The sequence below is a fragment of the Dinoponera quadriceps genome, unplaced genomic scaffold, assembly GCF_001313825.1.
Source record: "Dinoponera quadriceps isolate SergipeBrazil2010 unplaced genomic scaffold, ASM131382v1 scaffold1471, whole genome shotgun sequence".
Taxonomy (NCBI): Eukaryota; Metazoa; Arthropoda; class Insecta; order Hymenoptera; family Formicidae; genus Dinoponera; species Dinoponera quadriceps.
In genome coordinates, this window is record NW_014555591.1 from 705,337 (window position 1) to 723,614 (window position 18,278).

Consider the following 18,278-nt stretch of genomic DNA (forward strand, 5'->3'; position numbering starts at 1 on the left):
TATATATATATATATATATATATATAGTTAATGTTAATACACAGAAGACTGACTCAAGTCCACTTTGATATGCAAAAATTTTATTATAATGTGTTAATCTAATATCACATTATATTATACAAATATAGAACTTCTTTTGCTAGTTTTTGGCGTTAGGTAGTTTAAATTGAAATTGTTTCCACACAGTGAACTGACAGTGTAAAAAATAGGATTAAGTTTTGTACATAATAACAAGATCTATAAGAGAAAAAGGTACATTTTTGGTGTTTCATATTAATATATAATATTGTATTAGTGTATAGTAACATCATTGTATTATTTTCCGCTTAACTGTACATATTTACATAGCTCAATTTATTTTTCTTTTGTATTACTCTAGAAACGTATAAATAATATATTAAAATATATTACTTCCTTTTCTTTTTAACAATTTTAGTCGCCTTTATCCTATTGTTATTTCCTTGTATGCATTTTACTTTCAGTGATAAATAAGTAGCGCTATTTCTGCGTTTTCTAGAAATATGATCTACATGTTTCCATGAATCCGTGCTATTAGTAATTAATTTTGGTTCATTAAGAGATATTTTGATTTCATCTTCTTCTGCATCTTTGGATTGACTTTCTTTTTCACAGATATTTGTGTCTTCCTTATTCTCCGATATATTTATAAAATTTCTACTGTCAACGTAATCAAGATCATTATTGTAAACAACGAGTCCATCCGACATTGCTTGCGGGACTTGACAGTCCTTGTTCCTAGTTGGAGGCACAAAAGCTCTCTCTTTTCGCGAAGACCTATATCTATATATGTCTGTAACTACAACATCAGACTTCTCTGATTTTGAAATATTTGAATTTGGATCACAATTTGCATTTGTCTTCACCTCATGCATCGTACTTTCCTCATGTGTCTCGTCAGATTTAAAAAGTTGCAGCGAACATTTTGGGGGTTCAAAATCTTTAAACACTTCCGCTACTAGTTGGTACAATGCATGGAATGCATTGTCTGAGGATTGCATTACATCATGCTGTATATATAAATAAAATTATATTAATGCTTTTTTAAATATTTATCAAACGAGAATAGTTCTTTGAAATGGGAAAAAGATATATTCATGTTACCTTTAAAGCAAAAGCTGCTGTGGCAAATCCGATAGTTTGTAAGGTGACTGTCTTCAAAACAGGTAATAAAAGAACAGGTACTTTCTTGTTCTGTGCCATAACAACAATGTGTTTTACCAAGAGAGGTGGTTCCACACTGGCATCTAATAAAATGCAACATATATTGTTCTTTTCTAAAGCTCTGGTAACTGCATTGATACCCAATATCACAGACTTTCTAAAATTCATATACAAATTAGTTTAATTAAAGTTTAAGCTACGATTCGAGTTACTACTTAATGTCATCAAAATGCTTACAATAAATTGTTATCAGGTTTGATTTCTTTCTCTAATGCTTCTTTTCTGGCTAATATACGTTCTTCTTTTGAGGTATATCTAAACATTGATCCAGAAATTTTGAAACTTGGCCGTTTTATCAAAGGTAATAACCTGTAGCATTTTAATATTTTTGTTACGATACTTCTTCAAATTTTCTTTTTTTTATAATCAAAATCTGAAGCATACTTACTCATTCATAAGATTTATCAATGTTGGATATTGATCGATATTCACAACAGGCCTAGGAAATAAATTATGCAATATGATAATAGTATAAAATAGTACAAAGCATGAATTTTATATAATACAACCTCTATTAATAAATTATTATTAATTAGATTGTATTTCAATATTCACTGTTAGTACTGCAAATATATACAGTTCATGTTACATATATCCTAGATTTGCAGTACTGGCAGTAAAGATCAGGATGTAGTTTTAATATCATTATCATTGTAAAAATCAACGTACAACTTGCAATAATAATAATATCAAACAATATATTACCAGTAGTTCTCATGAGGCTGTGCTAAGAGATTCCGCAAACCTTTAATAGGTCCTTTTTTAGCTGACAAACTCTGTCTTTGCTGCTTTTTTGTTAATACCGGTGTAGCCATGTGGATAATCAAATATTTTTTAATATCTTTTAATATATCATAACGAGTGCAACCGTGGCATGACAGACAGTACACTGATCTTACTATGCTTAGAAGTCCTGGGTTCGATTCCCGGCAGACCCAAAAAGATTCTCACGCGTTCGTAGCTCCTCTTCTCGGTGGTCTGGCAAACTACCAAGTGCCATGGAAAAACCTCTCCAAAAATTTGCCGTTCGGAACCGGCGTTTAAACTGTAAGTCCCGTACGCATGTGTATAAATCTGAGTGCGTACCACATGCATGCATGAGAGAGGGTAGATATATTAAGCCCTTATAAAAGGGAGCTTGTAGCGCGTCAATAGAAGAAGAATATATATCACAATATTAAAATACAGGTAGAAAAGTATTGCATCAGGAGGTTTAAAGATTGTCAAAATTCGCCTAAACTCCAATCGTTTGTAGAAGCTTCGTAAAAAATTGAATGTTAAATTCGTAACACACTTCACAGCAATTTTTAAAGCCCATATCAGACTACGGATTGGAGCTGAATAGGAATTTGACCAATCAGTGCAAAGTTCACTAAATTTCACTAAACTTGAATTCAATTAACTTTGCACTGATTGTCCAAATTCAATCACAATCCGTAGTCTGATACGGGCTTTATATTCCTACATCCATGTCTTCCTACGTCTCTTTCTAACTTATTGCACCAGTTCGGCAACGCGGCTAAAAAGAACAGACCGAAGAACAATAATGTAAGTAGTGTAAGGTAGTGCAGCCAGTGCAGGAGTAGAAAATAGACTCATTAAATTTGTTAAATAACAAAGCCATATTTATCGGAGAATTTGTCATTTGATATTATACGTCGTTTGTACGAAACATTATAAATAATCGGTATGTTTTTAAGATATATTTTCTTAATAATTGACAAAGATATAAATGTGTATAATAAAAGAAAACTTATTAATTTTTGTTAAATTATATTCTGTTTTTCGATGGTTTTACAATTTTAATATGTAATATTAAAATCGTAGCTTTTTATTATGAAAGAAAGAATAAAACTTCAAGATCTAGTTTTACAAGGTTAGGAAACTTGTCATTTACCTAAATATCAATGTTATAACAATATATAATTAAATATTCCATTTCCATATTCATATAGAAACTTCAAGTATGGAAATACATGTTAAAATTCATTAAATTCACCAAGTATACATGTATATAGAAGTCTTTGTAATTGTCTAAATTAATATATTGTAGCGTTTATAGTTTTATTTTATACTGTTTTCTAGAGAACTTTTTATAATATCTTATTATTTTACTTGCAGAATAATAAAAGTATAAATCTTTGGCAGAATTCACAGAATACAAACATGAATAAAAGCATAGATGCTTTATCAGAAGAGATTGACGAGTTGCTGCTACATAAGTTAGAGTTAATAGAGGAAAAGATTCGTGGAAATATTCAAATGGAAATATTACTGAAGGATGGTTACATTGAGTTGGCGAAAGCAAAGTATATTCGTGGGAAGCAGAACATTGGTATTCTGCAAGTTCCAAGTAATACAGATACCATGATATCCTTGTTTGACTTGGAAACTAAAGTAACAAATGAAAATGATAATACAGTGCAGTATTTTGATATTAGTTTAAAAAAATCAAATAATGAAAGTGATAGTCCAGGGGATCCTATAAAATGGTTTGGTGTATTAGTTCCACAAAATTTAAAAAATAGTCAAAAACGTTTTCAGGAATCTGTTTATCTAGCCACAAAGATAGCAAATATACAAGTGCAACTTGCCTCTGTATTTTCTAAGCTTAAAACATTGTATACACAAAAACATAATTTACGTTGTCAAAGTGATATTACTATTTAGTAATTCTCTCTATTATATGGATTTTTATAAATTCCATTATATGTTTAGAAAAACTTAGAATAGTGGTTGTGGGATGAATTATATATAACTCCACATATTCACATGCAATTATAATTGTAATAAAAGAACATTGTATTCTTTCAGATATAAAAATTAAGTTACTAAATAATAACATTATACTAATTGTTTTATTAGTATATAAAATTTAATCCAATCGTAAAAAAAAATGATTATTTGGGATAAACTCGGTACTTTTTCCTGGCTAATTTGTTAACTATATATCTTTCTGTATGGCTATTGTAAAAGCGTATTAATGTCATCCTGTTCTATTTGTTCACAGATTTTAATATAAATTATAGGAAACAATAATATTATTACTATTCTCTTTAAAATGTTACGAAGAAATCATCTGATTTACTTAGTTATTATAAATACCCGAGATTATTTTTCACAGGTGTTATAAGATATGTTGTACAATATAAAATTTTATTAAAGTTTCGAAATGTATTCCTTGATAACTTTTGTTATCAAAATAAAATTTTTTTGAGGAAAATTTAGTANAATATTCGTTAAAAGCCACAATTATTTTATCGATAATAATAATGATATACAAATATTTAATCTTCAAAAGCAAAAGTAAAAAATTGTTTAAAAATAATATAATTAGTACATATTATTAAAATATAATTATATTACATCGTATTACATTAATTTATTGAATTCAAGTAATCTATGTGTGTACTAAATATATATTCAAATAACCTGTAAAAATTTCAATTTTTTGCAAAATATTTGTTTCTAGATTATTTATATATACATTAATCTTCATATTATGTTTTTTTATTTGCAACATGATAGTGCATGTCTCCGTTACATGAAAGTAAAATGCTTATGAGTCGTTTATTTGCTTATTTAGTGTTATAGTTGGATCATTTATCATTGAAAGTTTAAGATATAATTTGAGAGCATTCAAGGTGTATTGCGAAAATAGCTTAACTTCCAATGACTCCTTTTCTGTTAAATCATCTTTGTCTGCGCGTAAATGATCAGTCATTATATCCACTACAGTTGAGTAACTAAATATCAATTCAGTACTAAAGCGTTCTATGTTTTCTGTTTGAATTGAAGTTGACGATTGAAACATTTGTATCATCTTTTCTAAACTGTCGGCTTGTCGTTTATATAGTTTTATCTTCTTGCTCTTATCTTGCTCAAAGGATGCTAAGTATCTATATGCTGTAGAAACGCCCAGTCCAATTTCAAATTCATTTAGTATCTTACTGTCTGTAATAATATTGCTGTTTATGACATACGTCTTTACATCATTAAACCACTTCAGAATATCCACAAAAACTTTTTTTGCCTCTTTGTAATCTAAAGGACACTTATCGGTGATCTGAACAGCGAACTCTTCTAGATCTTTTTCTATGTCAGAAAATATTAGTAAGCCCTTAGGCTGCATCTCAAATTTCGTGCATCTCGGACATTCTGATTTGCTTGATAGCGAATTATTCGCCTCGTTATCCTCTCTTCGTATTATGGCTCTTTTTCTTGATAAATTCAAAAGTGCAAGTCCATATTTCGCCCAATACAAGGTAGTCATGGCAGTCGCGTGCCTGTATCTATCTTGTGCTTTGCATTTTGTATAATTCTCATTCTCTACTTGTTGACAAATATCTGCAAAATATTTCTGTAGCACAAAGTTCGCGGCAGCGAGATGATTCCTAGCCTCTGTAAAACGACCGTACCTTACTAAATAATTGGACAATATGACTGAATTTATAATCCATTCTGGATAATTGTAGATTTTCGTTGTCAGTTGATCGTCCAATCGTTTATGCATACATATTAAAGCTTTTTTTATTATATCTGTCTTCTCAGAACATAAAGGTAAATAGTTATTATCATCTACATCCAATAGGGCTGTTAAAGTTGTTTCGTATATATGCTGCAGTAAACGCTTACAACTAATTTTATCTTCAATGCTAAGAACGCTTGCAACGTCGATAGGAACGGGATAATCGTCATTTCCTTTTGTGTACATCAAGTATAGCTCCAATGCCTTATTTAAATGTGATACATTTTCTATAATATTTCCCGTTACCAGTTCGATGTAACTCAATTCATTAAGCGCTCGGAGAACTATTAAAATAGCTTTGCAATCGAGTTCATTTTCTTTTAATAATTCCAAACATTTCGTAAGATAACTTTTACTGGTTTGTATTGCATCTTTGTCATCAATATATATATAAGCCATGTAGAGATAAGATAATGCAAGTGTTACACGATCGTCGAATTTTGTATCTTCCGAGTCGATTACATCGCGAAATAATCTGTCCATCTTTGCTTCCACATCATCAATCATTTTTTTCTGCGTTTTAGTAGTTTGATTTTCGTAATCGACGTTCGTTACTCTAAACGATGATTTCAAAACTTTAATAAATTTCTTACTAACAGTCATCGTATTCTCGGGATTCTCGACTGTTTCGACCTGCTGCTGGTTTTCCAAACTGCATACTGAATAAATCAACAATGAAAAATTATTCGTTGAATATTACGTGATGTCAAGTATTAAATGACTTCTGAATACATGATTAAAAATCTTATCATTACCAATTTGCAGGTATTGCCAAAACTTTCTTCTTGTTATGGGCATCTTTAGCATCGAACAGATCAATAATCGATACCGATAAGAAGGATTGCTCCATATAAACTATTGTAAAGATCTATACTGACAAATTTATATAGACTTGTAATGCATATATTCGGGGAAATCGACCTTTTTAATTGTAAATAACTTTATGTTGTGTTTTGTAAATAACTTTATGTTGTGTTCCTTGAATTAGACGCTATCATTGGATAATTTTTCCGTACAAGTGCGCGGCAATATACAAAATTCATTTAAACTGACCTTAAAATATAACACACGAATTTCTGTATCCGTAAACGTAAATTTAAACATATATATATATATATATATATAATTCCTTATCTTTTGACTTTTTATAGATATAAATTAAGAACTATTTTCTTTATGAAAATAAATTAAATATTTTTTAAGGACTGAAATATGACTAATAACAACAACAATTTTGACGACAATAACGAAATATTTATTGATATTTAACTTTCAATCGAAAATACAGAACATTTATGAGAAATATTATGTGTGTCTTCTTAAAACAAAATATGGTATAATATAATTGAATTATCACATATTATAATCTACCAAATATCTGCACGAAAATACATAAATATAAAAATTACAATCTTCCTGTACGAATTTTTATTTCTCTTAAGAATAGTTTTATATGATTAAGATTAGTTTTTATATGATCATTGAAAATCAAGTAATTTTCTATTTTCAATATGAGTGATAAATGATTTATATGCGTGTTCTGCCATGTGTAAATAATAAACAACATTTTTTTATTGAAATCACCTATCGGTCGATATATATACGAAATAATATTTACGAAAAATGATTTAGATATAAACTCCAATTTTCTATAATGTTCTCCACCGATTCGATTGTACCATTTAACAATTCTTCATTGAATTTATTATTGTTGTAACGAAATTTCTCAGTATTTGTATCCAAAACATTAGAGTGAGCAATTGCAATTTCAAACCAAGTCGGATGGAACAGATTTTGATCAGTTTCTATATCTAACATATTTATGTCCATTAAAGTACATATTCGCCGTTTATGCAGTTTCGCTTGTTTAATTGCATCTTGTTCATAACGTGCTAAATATTTGTATGCGTTGGCAGTGTCATGCATAATCTCCACATATTGTGAGAGATGACATTCAGGAACAATATACTGTAACGCTTTTTTAAGATGTGCCAGAACAGTTGCAAAAACTGCTTTAGCATCAGTATAACTCGTAAGGTACTCTCCTGCCATCTCAGCAGAGAATTCGTTTAAACATATTTTTACGTCAGTGAATGCTTCATTGGGCCATTCCTCGAACTTTTTTACAGATGACGGTTCAAACTTACATATCGTACACGGTTTATCTTCTACATTGCGCAGTAAGTTTTCGTGCGATGATCGCATTAGTTTCAGTCCATATTTTGCCCAGTGCATATCAATATGAGTTGTTGTTTTTTGATATACTTCGAAAAGGGAAATCTTTTTATCCGGATATTTTTCGTCCGTTTTCGCGTATACTTCCTGATAGTACTCTTTCATCAGAAAAGAAGCCGCAGCAAGATGATCTCTAGCTTCAGTAAAATGTTCGAATCTTAACAGGATATCGGCTAAGGACATTAAGTGTGAAACCCACTTGACATAGTCTAAACGTGATATTCTATTCACTAATCTCTTTAATAACATGTATTTACTAACAGCTATTTTATCGATAACTGTATGGCCAGTTGTTTTATCTGCCTTTGGACTTCCAGACTCCGCTAATAAGTCTTGTAAAACTTTTATACAATTTTGCTCCAGCAAATATTCAGAATCTTCTTGTTTGTCCGAGATAAAAGAAGATACAACATTAATAGGAGATATGTACTCTTTATCCGTGGTGTATGTTACATATAGTTGCAATATCTTCGTAGAAGTTATCAAAGATGATTCATACTTGTTTAACTTACGGTAGAAATGACTCAAATAATAATACACATCTACAGCTGTCAAAATAACTTTACGTTCCGTTTCTTTTCCTTCTAAGAGACTCACACATTTATTGATGTGGGATTCAGCAATATTTAGTTGTGAATCATCTATGCTATTAGCGTATATACGAAACAGATGTAAGTAAGCTTGTGCAAGACACACAACGTTATCGGTATTCACGACTTTCGATGTGTTTATATCGCGGTACAATTGATCCATCTTCGATTTTATCACTTTGATCATCTTATTCTGCTTTTTAGAAGGACATCCATCCTTTATGGACTCACTGATCATGTGCGATGATTGTAAAACTCGAACAAATTTTTCATCAACGTCTATTGTTGAATCCTCGCTACTTTCAATAGTCTCGACCGGCTCTGTTGCCGATGCTAAACAAGTCAACGTTAAAGTATTATTATTTTCTCGACAATGTGCGTAACGCTCATTACGAGTATATTATTCTTTTTCATTACCAGATTCGACCGATCTGCGTTTCTGTTCGCTCGTACTTTCATTGGTGGACATCTTTAGAAAGAATCGTGTGATTATCGGTATTAACAGTAAGACGAATTCTCCGTATAAACGCAATGCCTTATTGACTATACTTCAACAGAAGTAGCGCTTAAATAATTAGCGGTTAGTGAGCTCGATTCGTGTTTACTTTCGGATTTTCTTTAGCTTTAAAGCAAGCAACATATGTAAACATGTAAAGGTATACAAAGTATTTTGATTACTTAACTTGACTGGAACATCCTTTGTCTTCATGAGATTACATACAGATAAAATTATGAATATTCTCTCTTCTCATATACATACACAAAACTAATGAGATATCTTTCAGGGACTAAGTAGAAATTTAATTAAAATTAACGGTAACATTGACGATAATAATGAAATATTTATTTCAACCTAAATTTAATAAATGGAACAGCAAAATGTTTACAAATAGTATTTTATTTATTACGTATACCCTGTGTAAAAACAATAACATATAATAATTAAAGTATAATCATTTATCGTTATATTATAATGTATGAAATATTTAAAAATAAGCGTAATAACAAGAATTCCGATATCTTCGCATTAATATATCATGTTAACATTACAACGGCATAGTATCGTTATATTATACAAGATTATGAATCTTCACAAATTTAGGAAAAGTTAAATATAAACAGCACATTTCAACGCAAGTCTTTATTATTTTATTCATTTCATGTTTAATTGGCATTTCTTCGGTTAATTTTTCAGTTGATTTCTCCGGTTCTCTCCTTTGCGACTGCAAATTTTCGCACATTATCTCTAATATATCATTGGCAATAATTATTGCTTCAATCAACAATGACGAGACCCAAGCGTCACGTTTAAAATTTATTTTCTCTAAATCACTTAATAAAATCTTTTGACGCTGTTCGTGTAGCTTCAACTTTTCAGTTTTGCTTACATAAAAAGCAAAATATTTATGTACCTGCGAGATGAGTAATGTAGTCCACACATATGATTTTAGATGCTTCTCAACATTATAATTAATACATTTATTATTATAATACATTTTTGCTTCGTTAAGATACTTCATAACGTTCTCAAAAATCACTAAAGCTTCGGTATAACTTGAGAAATATTTATCCGTGATGGTAGCAGTGAATTCTTGCAGATCATTTTTCTCGTCAGCGAATATTAATAATTTATTAGATTCGTCCTCGCTAGATGTTACTATAGATAGTGTTGTTAAATTACATACCGCGCAAAGTTTATTTTCTATACCATTCAAAATTCTTTCTTGCGATGATCGTAAAAGTTGGATTCCATATCTTGCCCAATATATAGCTATGTCAGCTGATATCTGTTGATACATATCATACAAAAAAGCTTTCTTACTTGCATTTTCTGATTCGTCCATTTTCATGTAAGCCTTCTCATAAAATAGCTTTGCCATGAGTGAAGCAACAGCAAGATGATCTCTGGCCTCAGTAAAACGATTACGCGTTACAAAATATTGGGATAAGGTCAGTGCTATTAATAGCCACATATTATAATCTGTAGCTAATAATAAAGTACTATTTAATTTTTTGTTCAGTATCTCATGTTGACATATTGCAATTTTCTCCATATGTATTCGATCCGCCTCTGTATTTTTATCTAAATTCCCATACCCAATCAATAAGGCTTGCATAACTATTATGCTTCTTTTATCCAGTAAATCTTGTGGATCCACATTTACAAGGCCTAAATACGATGCAATGTAAAGTGGAGCCGGATATATTTCTTCCTTTATGTACGTCGAATATAGTTCGAATGCTGTATTATAAACCATCATAGATAATTCTTGCTTATTTTGTTCATTGTATAAAACGCCTAAATTATAATACGCGTTTACAGCTGTCAAAATAAACTTGTGACCAAGCTCTCTTCTTTTTAATAATTCTATGCATTTCGTAATAGCAAGCTCAGCAAGAGTTATTTCTTTTTTAGTACTTTCAAAAATATATAAATTAGACAGAAATAGATAAGCGTCTGCAAGAGTCGCAACTTCATCCGGATTTGCATCTTCTGCGTTAATTATACTTTGATATAATATATCCAACCTGCGTGAAAAATCTTGGACTATTGTGTTCGCGGCTTTTGCAAGATTAATAGATGATTTATAAATTTCAACAAACTCTTCACTAATGTTCATTGTAAAGCCTTCGATATTGCCGGCATTCTCACTCAGCTCCGCTGTCGTGCCGGACGCTAAACAAGTCAACGTTAAAATATTATTCTATGGATACACTATATAATAATCCTCTCTCTTGTGTAATATATTATTCTTGTTTATTACCAGATTCGGTGGACTTGCATCCCTGTTCGCTTGTGCTTTCGTTAGTAGACATTTTTAAAAAGAACCGTATTAATTATTGGTGATGGTAAGTGGGATTTCTCGATAAATACAACATATCAGTGACTGTGTTAAGCAAATCTAACGCTTGGTAAGTATAATCACCGGTTAAGGGATTTGACTTGTGTACATTTTCAGATCTCGCCTGAACCTAATGTAAATAACATAGACAAACATAGCTATGTATAGCCAAGATACGTTGATTACTTTTCATAACTAAAACATATCTTGACTTCACATGACTACTTATAGGTCAAATGATAAACTATTTTCCTAACAGAAATAAATAAATAAAATATTTTTTAAGGATCATCCGAAATGGTAACAACATTAATAATAATCATTAATTAATTAGCGCGTCATGTCATAATCTACTGAGTACATATAAATAAGCATAATATTTTTGCACGAATATTTATTTTTCTTGAAAATAATATTTATTGACATTTTTTCCATCTTATATTTCACATTTTCTCTTTATAATTTTATTGCAAAAATTTTTAGAATATCTCTGTCTATCCTGATAGAAATATTATGCTGAAAATTTGTTCTCAATTGACCCCATTTCATTATCATTTCGCCAATGTACGTTTCAATTAAATTCAGTAAATATCAACTTCTCATACTTCAACTTTGAGCGCGTGCGTGGCATAACAAATTTTTTTAAATATTAAATGTCATATAACCTCTTAATAAAGTGGGATCAATTGAGAGATTATTTCAGCAAACTATTTCTATATATTCTATATTTCGGCATATTATTAATAATATTTCTAGAGTAAATATAAATATCTCACGTCTAAATAATAATATAAAACTTAGATTAGTAATCCGAGTCACATATCCATCCATCTCTTCATCCATTAATCAATAACACACATATGTTAACTTAAGAATTTAAATATATTTCAAAATTACTCATGCAAGCTATCACACATTCTTTCGGAGAAAATGTCATCGGTTTTTTATCTATCCGGTAGCTTCTTAATATTAAATCCATCAATGTTGAATAGATGACTGCTAGTTCAATCCAAATCTGCTTACAAATATTATGATCACGATGTTTGTCTAAAATCTCCAGAACGTTTTCTAAAATAGCTATTCTCTTTAAATGCAGTATTATCTGGTCTCCCGTGTCTTGCTTATAACATGCAAAATATTTGCATGTTTTAGAAATATCTTGAGCAATCGATATAAATTCTACTTTATGCTTATCCGGGGTATAATATACATTTGCATTCTCAAGCCAATATAAAACATCTGTATAAACTTTTTCAGCATCAGAATAATGTGTCAGGTATTTATCTGTGATTATACTATAATATATTGGATATTCTTTTGGATCCACAAATTGTGTTAATTTATTGAATTGCTCGTGGAATTCTATAGATGATTCTACTTTTGAATCATTTACTTCAAAAGAATCGTTCTTTTTTTCACTCTGCAGTAATTGTTCCACAGACAAACGTAGAAGGGCAAGTCCATATCTTGCCCAATATCTGACTAGTTTCTTACATATGTCGTTATACTTGACATGTATCAAATCTTTTTTATTTAGAAGGGTCTGTATGTTGCTTTCTTTATATCTGTCTACATAAAGTCTATCTAATATCCACTCTGCAGCGATAAGATAATTTCTGGCTGCAGTAAAATTATTTCGAGATAAAAAATACTCTGATATTAATGCTGATTCTATAACAAATTTAGCAGATCTTATAGTAATTGGTATGTATCTTACATACTGATTGAAATATTCAAGCTTGTACCGTATACGTGTACATTCATCTGTCTGAAAAATTCCCTCACTTGTCTCTATTAATTTTTCTAAAATTGTGATATATACTTCTTCCAGTAAATTTTTGGGACTTTTGTCTACCTCAAGATTAAACATGTTTAATATATTAAAAGGGACTGGATATTCATCTTTTCCCTTTGTATATGCCAAATATAGCTGCAGTGCTTTCTCAAAGATTGGTATAGAATCTTTTGGTTTTTTCAGACTAAGATAATTGCTGCCTAAATGGTTAAGGACTCTGATAACTAGCAAAATAACAATATGATCTAGTTCTTTTCCTTTTAACAATTCTAAACATCTTACAAGATAAGCTTCTGTGCAATCCAATTGGTCTTCTATTACGTTATCATATATCCAAAATATAAGTAGGTAAGCTAGTCCAAGAATTACACTGTCATTGTATCTTATATCCTTACATTTGATTATATCCTGAAACAATCTGTTCACTTTGCTTTCTATTGCCCTAGTCTCTTTTAATTCATTTTTATAATATAACTTTTCTTCTACAGTTCTTATAATGTTGACCAATGATTTTAAGATTTCAAAAACTTCCATGCTAATATCCATACTCTCAGCATTTTTTGCGATCTCAATCATCTCTGATGTTACGACGAACGCTAAACAAATCAATGTCAAGTGATTATTCGGTGGACTTGATTCGTTTTAATTTATTAGTTTTCTCTGAATATATTATTTTGCTTCATTACCCGATTCGACAGATATGCTTTCCCGTTCGCTCATATCTTCGGCAGACATTTCCAGAAATGAATATATTATCGATATTAATAAAGAAAGCTTTTTGTGTTAACTATTTCGTTTATACCAACGTTTATATGTCCTTCCTTTCTTCAATTCTGGTGGCAGGTAGCATGTTGGCCTATATCAACGATATATATATATAGACCAAGCATTGTGATCAGCAGAAAAAGCAGTTTACTAAATGTTTTGTGATTATTGTATATGATTGGAATATTCTTTTAGATCTTCCATAAATCTAGGAGAATGTACCAGTTAGAAGCAATAATTATAAAGTATTTATTAATGACGAATTTGATTGGATGATTAATGCATACTAAGGTTTTCAGGTTTAAAATGCGCGTTGTGGCTCTCACACCAGCTCGACGTGATATCCAATGAGCGTGCAGCTCTTCTGGAAAAGTAGTACGTTCATTCAGATCTTGCCCATCGCGTGTCTTATATCGCGTCACGCATCGTGTTGGCTGCGAGAACCATTACGCGGAAAATATCATTCTCAAGACGCAATTCTAAAGGAGAATTCACACCTTACGAAAAGCAGAAAAGCAGCAAATCTCACGCTGGTTGTCAACGGTTTCTGCTTTATCTACTGCTTACTACCAGCGCGAGTTCTGGTTGGTTGCTTTTCTGCTTTCTGCTTTTCTGTCAACGTGTGAATTCTCTTTAATTTTTGACGTTGCTGCCTAGGCAGAACGCAATTTTGGAACCTCATCTTATATACTACGTAATTTCCTTATTCGTGAGTAACGTTGGGATATATACTCTTTTGAACGCCTGTAGCCAAAAATTGAAAGAGAGAGAGAAAGAGAAAGAGAAACATCCGAAGGGTCGATTGTACACCTCAAAACAAAGTGAGAATTACAAAAGTAAGTGAATTCACCGGAATGTTTATAATTTTATTGATTAACATCTAGTAAATTTGCTCATTTTTGTAATGTTCATTTTGCTTTGAAATACACAATTGACATTAGAAATACACACTGAGTGTAGAGTGGCATTTAATTATTTAATTGACCAATCATGATATCTTAATTCTTTTCGTCCTGATTGGTCAATTAATTGTTACTTTATTCTCAGTGTGGTGCTTCCGAACGCAGCTCCAAATATCTGTATCTATAACTTACAACTCGCCGCAAGAGGTCTCTATTTTCTGTTGTGCTTAACGGTCGTGAAAAAGATGCGATTTTCAAATTCAAGGCTTCGACAGTTTAAACATCATGGCGTGAAGTAACGTCGATGTTGGATATCCCGACTTTGACGATTTTCACAGAAATTCTAGAAATAGGATCTTGAAAGTTGATAGTAGGTATTGTATTGTGCTCTAAAAGTGACAAATATCCATATTCTCAAGAGAAAACGAAAGAGAAGACTTCGAAACGTGCATTTATTTATGCAGATTATTTCAAGTTGATAATACGTGCTGGTGTGAAAATTTACAAGAGAAACGATATTGAGTGTCAGAATGGCTTCATTATCACTTTTGGCTTCTTATGATGAGCTGGTGAGATGCACGAATGCCCTGATAAATGGATCCCGTGAGGAAGGTTTGTATTTTTGTAGCTGTAATTTGTTACATTTGTTATATTTTAGTTGTACTTAGAAAAATATTACACGATGAGATGTGTACAATTTTCTTATATTTATGAATATTAATGTGTTCATTGTTATGATATTGTTTCGTTTATAGAATTCTTACAATTTACCCTAAACCAAGAAGAAATGAGACAGAAGTGGTTAGCGTCGGTACAAGAATGCCAACGTCTTCATTCAGCCTTGGATAAAGTTCATCGTAACAATAACAGTCTCGAGAGGAAATTGGATCATGCTAGAAGGAACTTGGAAGAAGAAAAATATAAACGTCGTGTTGCAGAAGAACAGAAAAATTCATTGGTAACTGGAATGTTTTAATGCGATCTTAATACTTTTGAAAGAATATGAGTTCGATAATATGTGTTTACCCTTTAGGAAAGACAAATTACTATGGCCAAGGATCTCTTGTTTAATGACGGTGGTAGAAACATAAATGATGAGACTAGAGAAAAGCTACAGTTTCTCAACAATACTACTCTGAATCGTCAAAGTAACATACATGTGCAAGATATGCACATAGATAAGTAAGTATTGATTAAAAACTATTAACAATCCAATTTATCAGGTTATCAAATAATATCATGCTATTGTAATTTTAGACTTAACACAATAGCTGAACTAGATTCTACAGGTTCAATACTGAGCGACCTTAATTGTTTGTCAAAGACAGAAGATGATTTAGATACTAGTGTTATTTTACAAAATCAGAAGAAACGAGAATTAAAAGAGCGACGACCTAGTGGTGAATATTCCGCAAAACAACGTCGCAGTACAATACATAAAGTCGCAGAATTAAATTCATCTGATAAGATAGTAGCGACTACTACTGTAGTTATGCCGAAAGATGGTGCAATTACCGCATCATCTACAATTGAAGCTATACCTGGCGATGAAAATATAGATCCTCAGACTCCTTTGCGTAATTCACGTAAACGACGTAAGAGTAACACAAAATGCGACAGACCCAAATTATCACACATAGATACAAACGAAATGCCGATAGATACAGCGGTATGTTTCTAAATTATGCCATTTATCTTTTTAATTTCATTATGATAATATTTACAGTATGTGATTGTGCATACAATTAAAAATTGCTGTTTTTAGCCGTCAGCACCAAAGGCTGATATTCTTATATCAAGTTCAGACACAGAGGATGTTTTTAAGCCAAGCCCAAACATTGGTGGATATACTTTAAATACCAAGATGTCTAGAACTCATAATTTCGAAGCCAAAACTGTTATTAAAAAAGAAACGTGCACACCATGTGGTAAAAGGTAAATTTATAGCTATAAATTTTCAACTCCAAAATAGGTATCTCTCACTCTCTGCCAAGTATATCCAAAAATTGTTTATTTATTTACGCATCGTATAGATAAAAATGGTAGGATTCAATTATAGTTAGAGAGAAACATCTTAATGCCTTTTATTAATTTATTACAGTATTCGATTTGGGAAGATTGTACAGAGATGTAAAGATTGCCGAGTTATGGCTCATACTGAATGTAAAAATTTAGTACCACTGCCGTGTGTCCCAACGGGAAATACACCTACATTACGTGGTATACCCGTGAGTATTCTATTATAATAATATCTGTGTTAGTAAAATATGTTCAGATCGATATATCTCTTCATGAAATATCATTAATAGGGTACTATAGCTGATTATACACCCATGACACCACCAATGGTGCCTTCTATAGTAGTTCACTGCGTTAACGAGATCGAATTACGTGGAATGAACGAACAAGGTTTATACAGAGTGAACGGCGCAGCCGCTGATGTTAAGTGTCTGAAGGAAAAATTCCTGAAAGGCAAAGGTGCTCCGAATCTTTCCAACGTTGATATTCCGACCATATGTTCTACCTTGAGAGATTTTCTCAGGTATGTCATCCTGAACTGCTACACGTGATACAAGTACTGCATATATATTCAACTAAATTAATATTTAATGTTCTACAGGTCACTACGTGAGCCGCTGATCACTGTCAGTTTGTGGGCGGATTTTGTGCGCGCGACGATGATAACGGATAAACAAGATGCTGATGCTGCTCTTTATCAAGCAATTTCAGAACTACCACAACCGAATCGAGATACCCTGGCCTTCTTGATGTTACATTTGCAAAGAGTATCAAGTAGCCCAGAGTGCAAAATGCCCATCAGTAATCTCGCCAAAGTCTTTGGACCGACTTTGGTCGGTTACAGATCCCAAGAACCTTCTCTCGATATGCTCAGTGAAACCAAGCATCAAGTCGCGGTAAACGATATTTTCAGTAACGTATTAATATAGGAATTACACACGAAATTATAACAATGTGAATACTTATTCCAGATAGTAGAAAATCTACTTCAAATCCCATCGGATTATTGGGATAATTATGTGAACCCAGCAAATACAAACGACATATGCACTCCGAAAACAGGAGAATTAAGGCACACGCCATCCACAGAGTCGCTTCTTAAGCGCACTACTTCCCGCAGTTTCTTCAATACTCCACTTGCTGCCAGGTGAGTGGCAACAAAGAATTATTACCTGTCCGTACTTGTCATTATTTCTTACTTCATTTTTTACTTACAGTCGTACTTTTGCGAGAAGAAACAAGAAATATTTTGCTACACCACCTTCTAGAGCAGGATTCTAACGAGTAAATTTATGTTTATTGTATTAACCGGAAAGAAAAATTTTATGTTTGACATATTTGTGTGTACAATTTTTTTTT

General features: G+C 31.5%; 7 protein-coding genes across 8 annotated transcripts; 2 read left to right on the forward strand and 5 right to left on the reverse strand.

Annotated features, from left to right (window-relative positions):
* Nucleotides 1–38: 38 nt before the first annotated feature.
* On the reverse strand, nucleotides 39–2,221 carry LOC106744753. Its single transcript, XM_014619770.1, has 5 exons — nucleotides 1,948–2,221; nucleotides 1,631–1,681; nucleotides 1,420–1,551; nucleotides 1,123–1,339; nucleotides 39–1,028 (listed from the first exon to the last, which is right to left on the reverse strand). The coding sequence occupies exons 1-5, from the start codon at nucleotides 2,055–2,057 to the stop codon at nucleotides 408–410; spliced, it is 1,131 nt and encodes a 376-aa protein (XP_014475256.1). The 5' UTR covers nucleotides 2,058–2,221; the 3' UTR covers nucleotides 39–407.
* A 591-nt stretch (nucleotides 2,222–2,812) lies between these two features.
* On the forward strand, nucleotides 2,813–4,059 carry LOC106744754 (coiled-coil domain-containing protein 115-like). Of its 2 annotated transcripts, none has more exons than XM_014619772.1 (2): nucleotides 2,813–2,929; nucleotides 3,364–4,059. In XM_014619772.1, the coding sequence occupies exon 2, from the start codon at nucleotides 3,409–3,411 to the stop codon at nucleotides 3,910–3,912; it is 504 nt and encodes a 167-aa protein (XP_014475258.1). In that variant the 5' UTR covers nucleotides 2,813–2,929; nucleotides 3,364–3,408; the 3' UTR covers nucleotides 3,913–4,059. The 2 variants fall into 2 exon arrangements, with proteins under 2 accessions (XP_014475258.1, XP_014475259.1); XM_014619773.1 differs by having other exon boundaries at nucleotides 3,391–4,059.
* A 742-nt stretch (nucleotides 4,060–4,801) lies between these two features.
* LOC106744746 (protein KBP homolog) lies at nucleotides 4,802–6,568 on the reverse strand. Its single transcript, XM_014619764.1, has 2 exons — nucleotides 6,526–6,568; nucleotides 4,802–6,429 (listed from the first exon to the last, which is right to left on the reverse strand). The coding sequence occupies exons 1-2, from the start codon at nucleotides 6,566–6,568 to the stop codon at nucleotides 4,802–4,804; spliced, it is 1,671 nt and encodes a 556-aa protein (XP_014475250.1).
* An 816-nt stretch (nucleotides 6,569–7,384) lies between these two features.
* LOC106744747 (KIF1-binding protein homolog) lies at nucleotides 7,385–9,064 on the reverse strand. Its single transcript, XM_014619765.1, has 2 exons — nucleotides 9,013–9,064; nucleotides 7,385–8,928 (listed from the first exon to the last, which is right to left on the reverse strand). The coding sequence occupies exons 1-2, from the start codon at nucleotides 9,062–9,064 to the stop codon at nucleotides 7,385–7,387; spliced, it is 1,596 nt and encodes a 531-aa protein (XP_014475251.1).
* A 428-nt stretch (nucleotides 9,065–9,492) lies between these two features.
* On the reverse strand, nucleotides 9,493–11,412 carry LOC106744748 (KIF1-binding protein homolog). The gene is made up of 3 exons (XM_014619766.1): nucleotides 11,361–11,412; nucleotides 10,008–11,272; nucleotides 9,493–9,510 (listed from the first exon to the last, which is right to left on the reverse strand). The coding sequence occupies exons 1-3, from the start codon at nucleotides 11,410–11,412 to the stop codon at nucleotides 9,493–9,495; spliced, it is 1,335 nt and encodes a 444-aa protein (XP_014475252.1).
* Nucleotides 11,413–11,933: 521 nt separating this feature from the next.
* Nucleotides 11,934–14,064, reverse strand: LOC106744749 (protein KBP homolog). Its single transcript, XM_014619767.1, has 3 exons — nucleotides 13,920–14,064; nucleotides 13,224–13,829; nucleotides 11,934–13,109 (listed from the first exon to the last, which is right to left on the reverse strand). Exons 1-3 carry the CDS (start codon nucleotides 13,966–13,968, stop codon nucleotides 12,307–12,309), a joined length of 1,458 nt encoding a protein of 485 aa, XP_014475253.1. The 5' UTR covers nucleotides 13,969–14,064; the 3' UTR covers nucleotides 11,934–12,306.
* Nucleotides 14,065–15,127: 1,063 nt separating this feature from the next.
* On the forward strand, nucleotides 15,128–18,268 carry LOC106744755 (rac GTPase-activating protein 1-like). Its single transcript, XM_014619774.1, has 11 exons — nucleotides 15,128–15,270; nucleotides 15,365–15,512; nucleotides 15,656–15,858; nucleotides 15,934–16,082; nucleotides 16,158–16,569; nucleotides 16,666–16,835; nucleotides 17,002–17,128; nucleotides 17,210–17,442; nucleotides 17,521–17,815; nucleotides 17,891–18,066; nucleotides 18,137–18,268. The coding sequence occupies exons 2-11, from the start codon at nucleotides 15,431–15,433 to the stop codon at nucleotides 18,198–18,200; spliced, it is 1,911 nt and encodes a 636-aa protein (XP_014475260.1). The 5' UTR covers nucleotides 15,128–15,270; nucleotides 15,365–15,430; the 3' UTR covers nucleotides 18,201–18,268.
* The last annotated feature ends 10 nt before the right edge of the window (nucleotides 18,269–18,278 follow it).

Excerpts from the sequence above, each read along its gene's own strand:
- LOC106744753 (XM_014619770.1), bottom strand. The coding sequence starts at position 2,057 with ATGGCTACACCGGTATTAACAAAAAAGCAGCAAAGACAGAGTTTGTCA. Across the intron at positions 1,682-1,947 it reads CAGCCTCATGAGAACTACTG|GCCTGTTGTGAATATCGATC; the intron begins GTAATATATTGT and ends TTTATTTCCTAG. Across the intron at positions 1,029-1,122 it reads CAGCAGCTTTTGCTTTAAAG|CATGATGTAATGCAATCCTC; the intron begins GTAACATGAATA and ends TTATATATACAG.
- LOC106744754 (XM_014619772.1), top strand. The coding sequence starts at position 3,409 with ATGAATAAAAGCATAGATGCTTTATCAGAAGAGATTGACGAGTTGCTG.
- LOC106744746 (XM_014619764.1), bottom strand. The coding sequence starts at position 6,568 with ATGCCCATAACAAGAAGAAAGTTTTGGCAATACCTGCAAATTG. Across the intron at positions 6,430-6,525 it reads TTGGCAATACCTGCAAATTG|TATGCAGTTTGGAAAACCAG; the intron begins GTAATGATAAGA and ends TGATTTATTCAG.
- LOC106744747 (XM_014619765.1), bottom strand. The coding sequence starts at position 9,064 with ATGTCCACCAATGAAAGTACGAGCGAACAGAAACGCAGATCGGTCGAA. Across the intron at positions 8,929-9,012 it reads ACGCAGATCGGTCGAATCTG|CATCGGCAACAGAGCCGGTC; the intron begins GTAATGAAAAAG and ends TGACTTGTTTAG.
- LOC106744748 (XM_014619766.1), bottom strand. The coding sequence starts at position 11,412 with ATGTCTACTAACGAAAGCACAAGCGAACAGGGATGCAAGTCCACCGAA. Across the intron at positions 11,273-11,360 it reads ATGCAAGTCCACCGAATCTG|CGTCCGGCACGACAGCGGAG; the intron begins GTAATAAACAAG and ends TGACTTGTTTAG.
- LOC106744749 (XM_014619767.1), bottom strand. The coding sequence starts at position 13,968 with ATGTCTGCCGAAGATATGAGCGAACGGGAAAGCATATCTGTCGAATCG. Across the intron at positions 13,830-13,919 it reads AAGCATATCTGTCGAATCGG|CGTTCGTCGTAACATCAGAG; the intron begins GTAATGAAGCAA and ends TGATTTGTTTAG. Across the intron at positions 13,110-13,223 it reads AGAAAAATTAATAGAGACAA|AATCAGCATTAATATCAGAG; the intron begins GTGAGGGAATTT and ends AATTTGTTATAG.
- LOC106744755 (XM_014619774.1), top strand. The coding sequence starts at position 15,431 with ATGGCTTCATTATCACTTTTGGCTTCTTATGATGAGCTGGTGAGATGC. Across the intron at positions 15,859-15,933 it reads AAGAACAGAAAAATTCATTG|GAAAGACAAATTACTATGGC; the intron begins GTAACTGGAATG and ends TTTACCCTTTAG. Across the intron at positions 16,836-17,001 it reads TGCACACCATGTGGTAAAAG|TATTCGATTTGGGAAGATTG; the intron begins GTAAATTTATAG and ends AATTTATTACAG.